The sequence below is a fragment of the Artemia franciscana genome, chromosome 7, assembly GCF_032884065.1.
Source record: "Artemia franciscana chromosome 7, ASM3288406v1, whole genome shotgun sequence".
Taxonomy (NCBI): domain Eukaryota; kingdom Metazoa; phylum Arthropoda; class Branchiopoda; order Anostraca; family Artemiidae; genus Artemia; species Artemia franciscana.
The window spans coordinates 36,106,625-36,120,196 of NC_088869.1; the positions used below are offsets into that span (position 1 = coordinate 36,106,625).

General features: G+C 34.3%; 1 protein-coding gene across 5 annotated transcripts in view; it reads right to left on the reverse strand.

Annotated features, from left to right (window-relative positions):
• Positions 1 to 727: 727 nt before the first annotated feature.
• The window catches only part of LOC136029215 (kinesin-like protein KIF26B), a 262,695-nt gene continuing 249,850 nt past the window's right edge, over positions 728 to 13,572 (reverse strand). For all 5 annotated transcript variants that reach the window (XM_065707416.1, XM_065707417.1, XM_065707415.1 and 2 more), the window contains 5 exons: positions 13,223 to 13,363; positions 11,639 to 11,765; positions 8,323 to 9,549; positions 4,996 to 5,793; positions 728 to 864 (listed from right to left, as the gene is read on the reverse strand). In XM_065707416.1, the coding sequence (XP_065563488.1) occupies positions 836 to 864; positions 4,996 to 5,793; positions 8,323 to 9,549; positions 11,639 to 11,765; positions 13,223 to 13,363 (2,322 nt within the window). In that variant the 3' untranslated portion in view covers positions 728 to 835. The remainder of the gene's footprint in view (positions 865 to 4,995; positions 5,794 to 8,322; positions 9,550 to 11,638; positions 11,766 to 13,222; positions 13,364 to 13,572) is intronic.

Consider the following 13,572-nt stretch of genomic DNA (forward strand, 5'->3'; position numbering starts at 1 on the left):
ATATTTAACAATAATAGAACTCTCAACTCCAGTATACTTATCCTAGTATTAAAACTATTGTCCTATACTTCCTATTCTACTTTTTTCGTCTTTATTTCATCCACCCTCCTATATTAACAATGCTACTTAGAGTGGATCTATATATTTGGCTTATTTCAAAAGAGGAGTCTCTGTATTGACACTATCTGTGTATATTAACATTTTGAGCACCTGAACCCCTTTTTAGCCCCATCACGGGATTGACTGCTGAGTTAGGCTTCACCAGAATAATTCCTAGTTTTATAGGCATTTGTCATTAGACAAGTTCTACGGAAAATACAACCTATAAATAATCCTTTTTAAGTTAAAGATAGATTAGTTAGGAATAAAGATTTCTGAGTTAGTTAGATTAGTTAGAAATTAATATTTTGATATTGTATTTGATTCTTTCCGTTCATTCTAATAGGCAATAGAATAACATTGTGACGAATTCTATAAATTCGAATATTTGTAAGTTGTTTTTGTTATTTTAATTTTTACCCTCATTTTAAGATCCTAGTTTTATAAGCATTTGTCATTAGACTATTATTTTGAAACCAAAACACCTGCTTATTCAACGCTATTTTGGTAGAAGTACGCGTGCGACTGTTAGGGCTCACCCAGTTTTGTGGTAAAATAAATTATTATTAATATTTTGAAACAGGATGTGTTCACAAATTTAAACTTGTATAAGCGCAAAAATATAAGATTATTGAAGAATGACTTATAATCCAAATAAACAACAACTCTGTAAAACTTATATGTATAGTTCCGAATAAAAACATGCATAACAGATTCAATCAAATGTTCAACTCTTCTACAGGATGGTACAGCTGTGTGATGGACCTGAAAAAGAATAAAATAAGTCAATTTTAGTGTGAATTTTCGAATTAAGGATAGATTTGATTTCATTAAAATTTATTTTAAGAACGTATGATTTATACTGCTTCTAGTAGCTTAACTTCAACATTGTCCTTTCGGACATAGGATTAATCTAATTATTAAGCTGTCAGAAAAAAATTACTTAGAAATTGTAAAATATATTGGCCTTAACTACTGCCACCTCAACCCCTAAGAAAACTACCCATCGCTTAGTTACGGACCGTAACACGGACCAAAAGGACCAAAAATTACGGACCAAAAGCACTTGTTTGCCCGCGACAAGAGGGTTTTCCTGATAAGTGGTGTCAATTATTTCACTATTTTCTGCTTTTCAAAAATCACATTAAGCCAGGACACTGATGCAAAATAATTGAAAATCTGATCTCGTATTTTTGCTATCTGAATTCAAATGCAATTTTTGTAGCAATTCAGTTTATTTCCGCTGAAATATGTATTTGTTTTAAACAAATGTTGGCGATTTTTTTCAATAAAAATCCTGAATAGCTTTAAAGTTAAATAATATATATATATATATATATATATATATATATATATATATATATATATATATATATATATATATATATATATATATATATATATATATATATATATATATATATATATATATATTTGTTCTGTGAAGGGAAAAAAAAGAAATGGGCCAGCCCTATCCAAAAAAGCCACGTCCATGGGGTACCAATAGCCCAGATGCTATTGTTTTTTGGATACGAAGGCAGTGGTCCTTTGTGACCTGAGCTTCTAATCATTTTTGTACGTCAAGCCACAATAACAATAATAATAACTGTTTGAGATTGATACGCTGCCCAAATTACCACTGTCATCAATTCAGATCAGTCAAATGTTTTCTTAAAAAAAAAAAACTGCTCTGATTGTGGTTTGTCACCAGAAAATGATAAAAATGATTAATTAATGTAAGAAAGAAAATTTTAAACAAATCTGAATCACTGATAAGGGTAAATTTTTACTGTGCGCTAGAAAAAAGGAAAAAGAAATGATTATACTGTAAATAACTATCGAATGATTTAGTTTAGCCATTTGATTTAGATTTAGCCATTTAATTTAGCCATTTGATTTGATTAGAATTATCGAAAAATGCAGCCTACAGATGCTATACTGCAACAACATGGCATCCCCTTCCCTTTCGGTCCATTATGCAATGGACCGAAAGCTGTAAAATCAGTGAAGATTCTAGATGTTTACCTGGACTCCGACCTCAAATTGAATACCCACGTATCGTCAATTGTCTCTAAAACTGCCTACCTCTTAACATCTTTCACCTACCTTCGCCGTTTTGGCACGACAGCTCAGATCATGGTCGTATGCTACAAATATTACATTAGACCGCTCACAGAATACGCTTGCCCAGTGTGACACAGCGCACGGACCATCGACCAAAGCGACAAAATAGAAAGAATAAATAAAAGGGCCTGAAAATAATATTGGGAAGTAGCTATGTTGACTACGAGACGAGCCTCAAAGCTCTAAGGTTAGGGTCCCTTAAAGAGAGAAGGCATAAATTGGTTGTCGATTTCGGTAAAAAAATCCTTGACTCGGAAACACACCGTGATCTTCTTCCGGGTTTTGAGACACGCCAAACTCAACATTCCAATGGGCTTAGAGAGAGAACAAAAAACAATACAAAGCTGGAACAACCGCCGATCCCCTCATCCGAGCGGCACCTGAAGTCATTTGGTCCATATTTCGTAAATTATTAAGCGGTGAATTGGAAAATAATTGTTAATAAACCATGTGTGAATAATTAAATTTTGTAGGTGTTTTAAATTGTTTTTGACCAAACAATTTATTTATGAAAAATAAATTGTTATTTTTGTAATTGACAAGAATATTAAAGCAAAATAAAGTGAATTTGAATTTAAACAACGGTGCATGCAGTCCAAACAAAATAAGCTGTTATTAGTAGAGAATTATTTTTAAGGTTTATTTGAGGCTTCATTAATTTATGTAATAACTTTATGTATAGTAGGTAGTATGTAAATTTATAATAAATTAAATTTATGTATAGTTGCGCACAAATTATTGGAAACGAGGATCAGTAGATCATTCTACGATTAGGGGAGGGGATGACATTCTGAGGCTTTGAAAAGTGCACCTAAAGGCAAATAAGGAAGGGGATAATTTATATACAAGCATCCCTACGTTTGGAGGAATATACTTGGACAAGGCTTGCAATAGTGGTTTTATAGGTGGGAGTTCTCCTCTAGTTTCATATATCTTTTAAGTGTAACATAAAAATCCGATTCAAATGGTTTCGTGCACAGAAGGGATGGGTTAGACATTCTCTGGAAACAAGACTTTTCTGAGAAACCTAACTCGAAACCGTTAAAATGACGACCCTGAAAATCATTTTGGTATTTTAGACTCACCCCCTCCTAGAATTATCCCACGAGATGGATAGGATGATTATTGACACTGGGGAATCAACTCATGAAAATGCTGGGGATTTGATAATTCTTTTCAAAATCTAGGAGAGAGGGCTCTTGTTTTGTTTTGTCGATTTTTTTTTTTCAACTAAAATTCTAAAACGTATATTTTCCAGCAGAAATCCCAAAAAAGTTTTTTTTTCAATTTAGGGATTTCATTATCCTCCTCCTCTTCCACAATTGTCGCAAGAGGCCTCATTAAAGCTGAAATTTAAAGTTTTAACCCCCATTTTTTAAACAAAGGCGATTACACTACAGCAATGTGCCAATTTTTGTCATTTCACAAAACAACAATTTGGACCTGAACAGGGCCAAAATGTTATCGAGAAAAAATTTTAAGATAGCAATCGGTTTAAAACTACCTAAATGATAATTATGTAGCCTCCCAGTATCAGATGCCCTATTGGCACGCAGTGCGAAAATATTTTCTAAATATATGTGCAGTCAATCTGTAATATAAGGTACTTCTGTTTGTACTGTTAAGGTACTGTTCTTCTGTCTGTTTCTTTGATTTACAATCCAAAACAATGGGCGCATTGCACTGGAGCTTGGCATATGCAAATCTATTTCCCATGCCCAAACAAATTTCCTATTTAGGGCCGAATTTCCCAGCTTCCCCTAAGAAAATGCTTTAGATGAATATGAAGGTAGGATTTATCTTACCTCTCTTTAGTTGTTAAAATGCATTCAGATTAAGCGTTCAATTTTGGTTTGTATAGGGTAACAGCCCCTCCCTTTCCTTGAAATAAAAGTGTTGATAGGGGAACATTAGTTTTAAAATGTCGACGCAATGCGACAAAAAGCTGAGCATCGGCGTAAAGAGTGGGGGTTTGATTCCCTCTTGTTTAGGAAAACAGATTTGAACAGAAAACGAACCTTACTCATACGAGCCCCGCTCTTCATATTTAGAATAATTCTGTATATGATATTAAAACGGTACATAAAACAAGAGCAAGCTTTTAACAAACAGAAGTTTTTGCCACATGAAACTAAAGAGTGACATTGAAAGTTAAAACTAACATAAATTATATTGTGCGTGAAGGGGAACCATCCCTGTACTTGAATATATGCTATTTTTTTTATAAGCTATTACTTGCCGTGTTACCATAACTTCTTTGAGCTACTGCAGTCTTCCCGAAATTCCTCAATTTTTGAAAACATATTCCCAAATTTCGAGAACTGAAATTGGACATCGCTCTACACCATTAAATTGTCCAGCTTTGGATGAATTAAAACTATTTTGTTATACTTAACTGCTTCTTACTTAGTCTAAAAGCCAATCATATGCTATGCCTAAAAACTTTGTGCATTGTGCATCCATTGCAAAATAGGTAATTTAGGTAGATGACGCTGGCGTTTCTATATGAAATATCTTTCACCTCCAGCGTTTATTTTTAAGGCTATTAAACAAAAATAAAATATTGGTATAAGTATTCTCAATTCTACTGTCTTTTCCTTTTACAGTTATAGTGGTAAGCATTAATAGAAAACTAGAAGCTTGTGATACGTAGTGATAAGATTGAAAAACACTGAAAGCAATAGCATAAAAATAGTACTAGGTGATTTTGGCTGAGACTGTCATCTATTAAAGAAGTCTATAATAAATTGATTCAAGAAAATAATTTACTACCATGCTTAGAAATATGTAGTTGATGATGTCCTGCTGACTTTTGAATTCGGAGCGTTTCATAAATAACCGAATCCACAGAATAGTTCCCTTCAAAATTTTCAAAAGTGTCAAAAGCTGCTTTCGCTTCACTTTTCTTTTTCGGGCTTTTAACGTCATTTTTCAATGTGGCACTTTTTGCTTTTTTAATGCTCACTGTGTCAGAGTAGGGCAATTGATAGGTATCGTCTAAACTGATATTGCCCAATGTGTTTTTTTTCACAACCTGGGGACTTCTTGATCGAGAGCGACTAAAGAGTCTATTTATGCCTTTAGGTCTGTAAGTATCGTCAGAATCGTCACTTTTTCCGGTCGGAACTTCTCTTGCCATTGCTGGAGGGCTAGTACTTTGCCTATCCTCTAAAGTATCACATTCCATATCAGACTTCGACGCCCCGCTGCCCGGAGCTCTCGGGCTGCTTGCCCCAGTTTGTGCTTCACTAAAGACCGGAGCTTTGATATACTGATCTAAATGAGGATTTGAAGCACCATCAGGATGCCTCAGAGCAGACAAAGTGCCATTTTGATTCATTTTTGGCAATGGATATTCGTTCTCAAGACAAAGCTCCTGCTCCAGCTCTAACCCAATGTCCGAACTAGCTAGAGCCATTTCCCAAGAAAAACCAGGGAATTTTTCTTGAAGGTTCTTAATAGTCTCTTGGTCAATGTAGTCTGACTTCCTCTGCTGAGGGGCATGCTGCCACATCGCCCAAGGAGTGATTGCTTCCCATTCAGTCATTGCTGTCCCTTGAGATGCCGTTTCTAAAAGAAAAGAAAAGAATTGATAGAAAATCAAGTAACTTATTACATGGAAATACACAAGGATTTTTTTGACAAATTTTCAGACTTTTGGTGCTGCTTGATACTAACAACCTCTAAGATTATTAAGCAGCTGAAACAACTCACAAAAGTTAAGGTCAAAACTCACAAAGGTTAAGGAGAGAACTAAAAAATTATTAGCATAAAGACAATTTTTGCATCATTAAAAAAGAAGGGGGAGACTCCTTTACGGTGGGGGGAGAGATATTGATGAAAGTTCACCCTTAATTACATTCAACATATTTAAGATCTCTGTACCAGAGGCTCCAACTCTGTACCAGAGGCTCCAGCCAGTGATTTGGCATGCAAAATCACTAAAATCTAATGTTTCTTTTCACCAGGAATGATTATATCAAGCCATTGGTTATAGATTGTCGGGAGAGGACCCAAACAGGAAGCGAAAATTATGAGGCATCCAATCAGTTTAACTAAAGTTTTTACTGCAAAACGAATAGATATAAGATTAATGAGAACGGAAGAATAGATATGAGATTAATTTTAAGAAGACTCAGTCACTTAGACCAGGACTGAATGAGTTTGAAGAAATGATATTAGGTAATAGAAAAATTCATCACGTGGGTAACGGGAAAATTGATCGTATGGATAACTTTATTTTAGGGGGTAGTATTATTAGTAAATTTGACGGATCTGGTGAAGATGTACAAATTAAAAATAATCAAGGAGAAGGGGGAGCTTTTCTAGAGTAAAATTTTTTTGGGTTTTTTGGCAACTCTGATCCCCATCCTCCACATTTGTCGAAAGTTCCACTTTTGTCAAGGTGATTGTGATTTCTTGAAATTATTATGCGAAATTTAGACTTCAGTATAAATTGTGGGGGCTAAGGGGAAAGGCCGCCGCCTCATATTAAAGATAAAGCTGAATTGAACGAAGTCAAAGGGAACATGACATAAATATTCAAACAAGTTTTTAGATTAAAGGAAAGAAGAACATGAAAATTTAGAACAAAAACTCAGGTAACTTCGTATACAAGGTGAGGTGTCCATGCCCACTAGAGCCCCTGTTCTTTACACTAAATTTTCAATATTTTACATCTAGATTCAATTTCCAGTAGAGCAGTAACATCACAAAGATGTATGTTAAGGTGAGTGGTAGTCATTGATAATTTAGGTTCCTTTTAGGTTTCAGCGAGCGAAGAAATTTTACATTTGAAACAAACAATTTTTTCTAATTTACTTCAAAATCACTTTTTTAGCTTAAAAAATAAGCTTATCAATAATCAGTTTTTAGAACAATCAACGGCTGATTGTCAATTTTATTTTGTCCCTATAAATGAACTTTTCTTAAAAGCATATAGCGCGTGTTATAATAAGAGAAATTCGAAGCAATTACTCTCAGGCTAACAAAACCCTTAAAAAATTATTATAGTTTCCAAGAGAGTATATACATAGTCTTCAATGGATACCTGATACAGTTTCCATTTGACAAAGTACTATATCCATTCTAGGACAATGGATACTGTGTTTTTGTACCTTTAAGTCTGAGTAAATATTAATGAACTGAAAACTGAAAATTCTTTTCTTTTAGTTTTACTGATTTTTCCTCGAAAGTCCTGCATTATCTCTATTGAAAAGAATACAAAGATTTGACTCACAAAAAGGCCAAAGAAATGGATTTTGAATCAACTTTAACAAGGTAGTAACGCTAAAAAAGACATCTAATTACAAAGGCAGTTCAATTTCTTCGACTTTACGAAGATTTGGACATCTTTTTAATATAAAAATGTTTCAGACTGAATTATTGTTCATAAGAAGTCTTCAAATTTAAATCTGTTTTCGCATTTATAGTGAAAAACAGTAAAAAGTGTAAGCCTTTAATGATACATAATTTACGGCTTCCGCTATAAAATGTCGCTTTTCTAGTTCCAAAATTTGACTTTATGAGATGTAGTAAAATCAAACGACTTCTGTGTAGTTGTTCAAAAATGAATCGTTCATGCTTTAAGTGTGTATATGCTTTGTCTTATAATTAAGTTGGACAAGAAATATTTTCTTTTTTCTGTCCTCAAATTTCGTTTTCTATTAGAAAAAGGTTAGTTTCAGCTATGGAATTCATTTAATCTTGTACCTAATCTTTTACATATATTGAGTCTATAAAAAAAAGATATTTTCTTTTAAAACAGGTAGAGACGGATGAAAAGAAAAAAAGAACAAATAGGAAAGAATATTATTCGGAGCAAATTGAGAAAAAGAAAAATGCCTTCAGCGAGTCAAGCTTGAAATTACTATGAAGACAGTCTTTTTATACTTTAATTTAGAAATGCACAACCGAAACATTTAAGAGTGTTTGAATGTGAACAGCTGAGACACCAAAGGCAATAAATTAAGAATCATACATCATGTTAAAAACCTTGACAACTGTGCGATTCATTATTTGTGTTGATTTCAAATGACAGATATTTAAATATAATAAAAACACCTTTGATAAAGGATGAAAAGTAAAAAGTTCAGATACCTCCTGTAAAATGAGAAGCCAAGCCAAGACTGTCCATGCTCAAAGCTCGAAGTGGATGATCTTCAGCATGTGCTCTAAGTGATCTCCAGATATCTTCTTCATTCACTTGCAAGCAGGAATCTGCGGTTGGAACTGGTTCTGTTTGCTCGGGGACCTCAATGTATTCTCGGTCACTCGAAAAATGTTCTCGGTTACAATTAGGGTCGATCAGCTTATTTGCGAGCTGTTCACATTCATTGTAGAGATCTTCGAGTGTAGATTTTCTATGACAAAGTTCTTTTTTCACTATTTCTGTAGTAATAATTTGTCTTGCACCATAAGTCTGCTGTCCAAAATCTTTTTGTTGTTGTAATTTAGCTGATTGCTTATTCAAGTCTATCTTAATATCAGCTTCACCTTCTAGCACTATACTGTGACGTGGTTCAGAAGCTTCATCCTCAGTGACTTCTTGAATAACGTTAAGCTCACTTATTTCATGCTGAATCTCTAAGGATTGCTGTGGGGTTGCATGTTCTTTTTTTCGTGAATCAAATTTGCGTGAATGGCGTGGAGAGTCATCACTGTCACTAGATTTTTTCGACCGATGATCAGAGTCACTGGATTTTTTTGATGTTTGGTCCGAATCACTAGATTTCTTAGACTTTTTATCCGAGTCCCTCGACTTTCTGGATTGACGATCAGAGTCACTTGATTTTTTCGATTTTTGGTCAGTATCACTATTACGGTGACTCCTGAGTTCATCAGTTGTACGCTTTGGCTTTGGACTAGATTTTTGTTTATCACTTTTTACTGGAGATCTTGGCTCTGAATCTTCACATGTTTTAAATACTGTTAAAGCTCTAACTTGATTAGGAGGTGGAGGTTGTACAACATGATGCGTAGGACCATCAATCCATTGTTCACTGTTACTCGGGACTGAAGCTTGTCTTTCCACCCACTTTGATATCATATCAAGTTTTTGGTTATCCATAAACCCAGCTGCACCAGGAGGACCAACTTGAGGTCCGTCAACCCATGTTTCTAGCCCTTTTTTATCCCTGTTCTTTGGACACTTAGGACCATCTATCCATTGCTCAGCATTAGAATTGTTACTCTTTACTCTAACTGGACTTTTTGATTTTGATTTCTTGGCAGATCTTACTGGAATCCGACTCTCTTGACGAGAACGTTCTGTCCGGATGGCTAAGGACGACGCACTTTCTTCATCAGAAATAGTTCCTCGTGGACCTGCAAATAGAGCTAAGATTAATTTGTAAACAAAACTGAAAGCTAGATGGCAGAGACCGTTTCTTGACTTGATAGACAAGAAAATAGCAAACGGGTAAAGATAAATTAGATTTCTGCATTTTTTATCCAAAAAATATTTTCAAGTAAAAAAAAAGGAAAAAAGAAAAAGAAATCTAGAATAGACACTAATACTACTGGACGGGAATATAAATTAAAATTTCATTTTCATCTGTGAATATCTTAACTTTGTATGTTTCAAGTTCAGAAAAAAAAAGAATCAAAACTTCATTGTATCACACTTTAAATTCTCAATTTTTACACAAGATAATTATTCACTTTTAGAAAATTTTACAGTAAAATAAAAAAAAAATATTCTTGTGAATTAAATTATTTAAAAATATATATATTTAGATTTTCAAGCGCAGGGTTGGATTGGCCCGGGCGACCAGGGGACTCCTCCTGGGTCGGACAGTTCTGTGTCAGTAATGCGCAAAGTTGAATTTAACAGAAGATATAGCGGCTTGGGTTTTATTTACTGATCTGTTTCATTGTTTGCTACGCTCATCCCGAATCATTTTTTTTTTTGCAAGTTTAATGGGGCCGTCTAGTATCAGTAAATTCGCTATGATAAAACGCTAATGTGAGTAGATCTTTTGCCTACAAAGCAAAAATTGATCCAAAATTATCTAAAACACAGCCTTTTCCCGCTTACTTAAATTTTAGAAAATGATTAAATAAGCACGGTAAAAAGCACAACTAAACAAAGCATTCCACTCCATTGAATGAATCGTAGCTAAACAGAATCTCTTTTGCACCAAATTGAACAAAAAATAGCCAAGAATGCTCAAAATGTAACCAAGATATGCTCCTGTAATGTAAAATGTAACCATGAAGTTCTGACAAATGCTCCTTATGATTGATTGCCACTATCACAGGAAGCGTTTTAGTCATAGTGAATGTGGCAACGTCTGTTACAGATATAGATATTCGTAAATTTGAGCATGTTGGACTTACAATACGATGAAGAGGATAAAAATTTTAGACTCGTACCAAATGTTGAACATCTCATAAAAGAAGAGCAAGTTTTAAGTTATGTCAATCACACAATGAATTTCTGAAATTTATATATAGACTCTCACTGGGATTGAATTTGTACGTTACCACCTTTGTATCAGTCTCCATTAGCCAAGTGTAATTTTTAATGTGATCTTTTTCAGAAGTAAGTTGCAGAAGATATTTTAGTAAATTCAGTATTATCAGAACAAGGCTAATGATTGTGATGCCAGTGAGCTGCTCGAAGCAGTCGTACTTTTTAATGTCTTGCGAGCAGTAGCTAAATATGATAAAATCAAATTTAAATATATTTTGGAAATATAAATAAAATTTTTAAACCTAATTACCCTATTTTTTAATAAAAACAACTGTATTTATTTGAGTTAATGAGCCAAATTCACTGTCACATTTGTCTAAGAGGATTTATTTTTGCAATGCCATGTCTATGCTATGTCTAACTATTCAACAATCTGTACAGTAGAAATAACAAAATGTATCAAAATAAATCAACAGGGTTTAGCCAACAAAAAAATGAAAAAAAAGTGAAGGATGTTTTCTCTTGTAGGTAATCTGGCCATATTATGTTTGTAAGTATTTGCCAAATTGGTTTGAAAAACGGTGGCATGTTCTTGTAGAAAACAGTCATTAATATCAAATAAGATATTAATAAGACAAACACTTGGAGGTCATAACAGGACCCGTTTGGTATTACAGCTCTCCCTTGGAGTCTTATTTTGGATTCTCTAGACTGGTGCTACTGGGGTTTTAGGAGCCTCTGCAAAATGCAAGGTTCCACATTTGGCAATCAGCCTAAGACAAAAATAATACAGAGCGATGATCGAGCTGGATGTCTATAGGTTTCCTCAAGAAAGAATCACACTCAACTTTCTTATACAAGAGGACCGAATCATATCGATACAGTTCCATCGTAGATGGGTTTATTTTGGCATCGGTATGGCTCAAGTTCCAATCGATTTTCAGCAAAAATTATGCACGGTAAATAAGGCAAGGATTATTCGTAGAAACGCACACTTACCTAGGTAAATTACAGTATCACAACTCATTTCACTGCTCGATATTTCAGCAGAGGTTGATCCCTCATCTCCAGAGGTCTTGATATAATTATCTGGGGATCCTCCTCGCACGTGGGACGTTGATAAACCCTAAACATAAATATTAAGCAAATCAATTCCAGTAAAAAGGACAAGCTAATAAAGCGTTGAAAATCTATGGAACACACAAAGTTCAAGAGAATTTTGAAGATAATTTAAAAGTTACAACAGTTTCTAGTCAATGACGTGTGTATAAGTTATTCTGCTGTATTGGTTTTTGGGAGTCTTTTGTAGATTTACTTTAAACCAGATATAAAAATATAACTAAACCACCATTCTTTCATTCAAGTGGTCCTATCATATAATCTTGACGCATCATGAAATACCAAAAAAGGAAAGAACTATATGGAAAAATAATTAAAGCAGAAGTTGTCCCATACTTTTTTTGCTTAATTTGATATTCTTCCTACAAAATAACCCTCCCTCCTCATTCCCCTTGAAAATTTTTATCCAAATGTAAAATAGAGAAATCAAAGGGAAATTAAGATAAATAAAAAGAAAGAAGAGAAGAAGGAACTCGGGACAATTCTAACTATATTCCAAAACACGCCTAGAATAAATTCTGTAAAATCAAACAGCTAGTGGCAGCGAACATTAAGTAAGGAGCGATTTGGACTCTAAAAAGAGAGCTTTTGATGACAAATGATACATCAAAAGAATTCACTTTTTATACTGATTCCAAATATATAAAGCTCATTGAGCTAATGTTCCGTATTAAACGCTACGAGCCAGAGAAAATTTGCCTGATTTTCGAGAACTTCTGAGAGATTCCCAGAATTAAATCGCAGAATATTAGAAAGCCCTACTGTGGAGGTTTCAAGCTCTAATCTACAAAAACGTGGAATTTTTGTCCCAGAAGAAAGATCTAGGATGTGTGTTTTTTTTTCCCAGGGGCAATTGTATCAAACCGACGGCCTAGGATATTGGAAGAGGGCTTCTTTGAACGGAAATAAAATGATCTATAAAGCCTTTTCAAAGTGACCAAAACGATTCTGCAACGAGAAAGTAGCGTTTTCTGCCAATTTGTGGCACTAAACTACGATTTCACTCCATTGAGGACTAAATTGCTATTGATTTAAAATTCCGAGATAGTCATTTAATTTAGAAGTATCAAAAAACTAGATCTTGAGCTTCCCGGTTGCAGAGGAAGTGATGCCACGCGTTTTGCGCATTCGTTCCTGAAAAGTCACGTTGTCCGTGCAAGTAAAGTCTCTCAAGACCGGAAAATCTTCTGATTTACGTCTATTGGACGATACCCAATACTTTTTTTAAATAGGGCTTGATGAATTTTTGAAAACTTTCTTTGTTTAGACTATTGATTGCTTAGTTCTAATAAAGATCTGTAGTTCCAATAAAGATACTATAGTCGTCGACATAGGTGTCACGTACGGGTGGAGGGGAGACAACCCTACTTATGTGTTTTAGGCCAGTCGGGTGAAAAATTTACCATATCAATATACTTTACCAAATTATTACCAAATATACCATATCAATACAAATCTACTTACTCTTATCTTACGTCTGCGAACACGATGAAGCCGCGTTGCCAACTGGACAGTGTTCAGCGCCTGGTGATATTCTGTCTGCCCACCAGAACCCCGAGCGTGAGCAATGACTGTTGTCTGGCACGTGACAGAGCTCATGCAATCCTAGAAAATTTCCAAAATAGATCAATTTAGCGATTTAATTCCAAGGTTCTGTTTTAAAATAAGGAAAGAGCAAAAAAAAGAAAAAATAGATACTTGTTGCTCTTTCAAATGATGACAATCATCTATCTCATATCACTGCTTTTATAATAAAGAATCATCTAATCTTTTATATCTCCTAAAATAATTGTCAAAAATAGTTATTTGAGCTG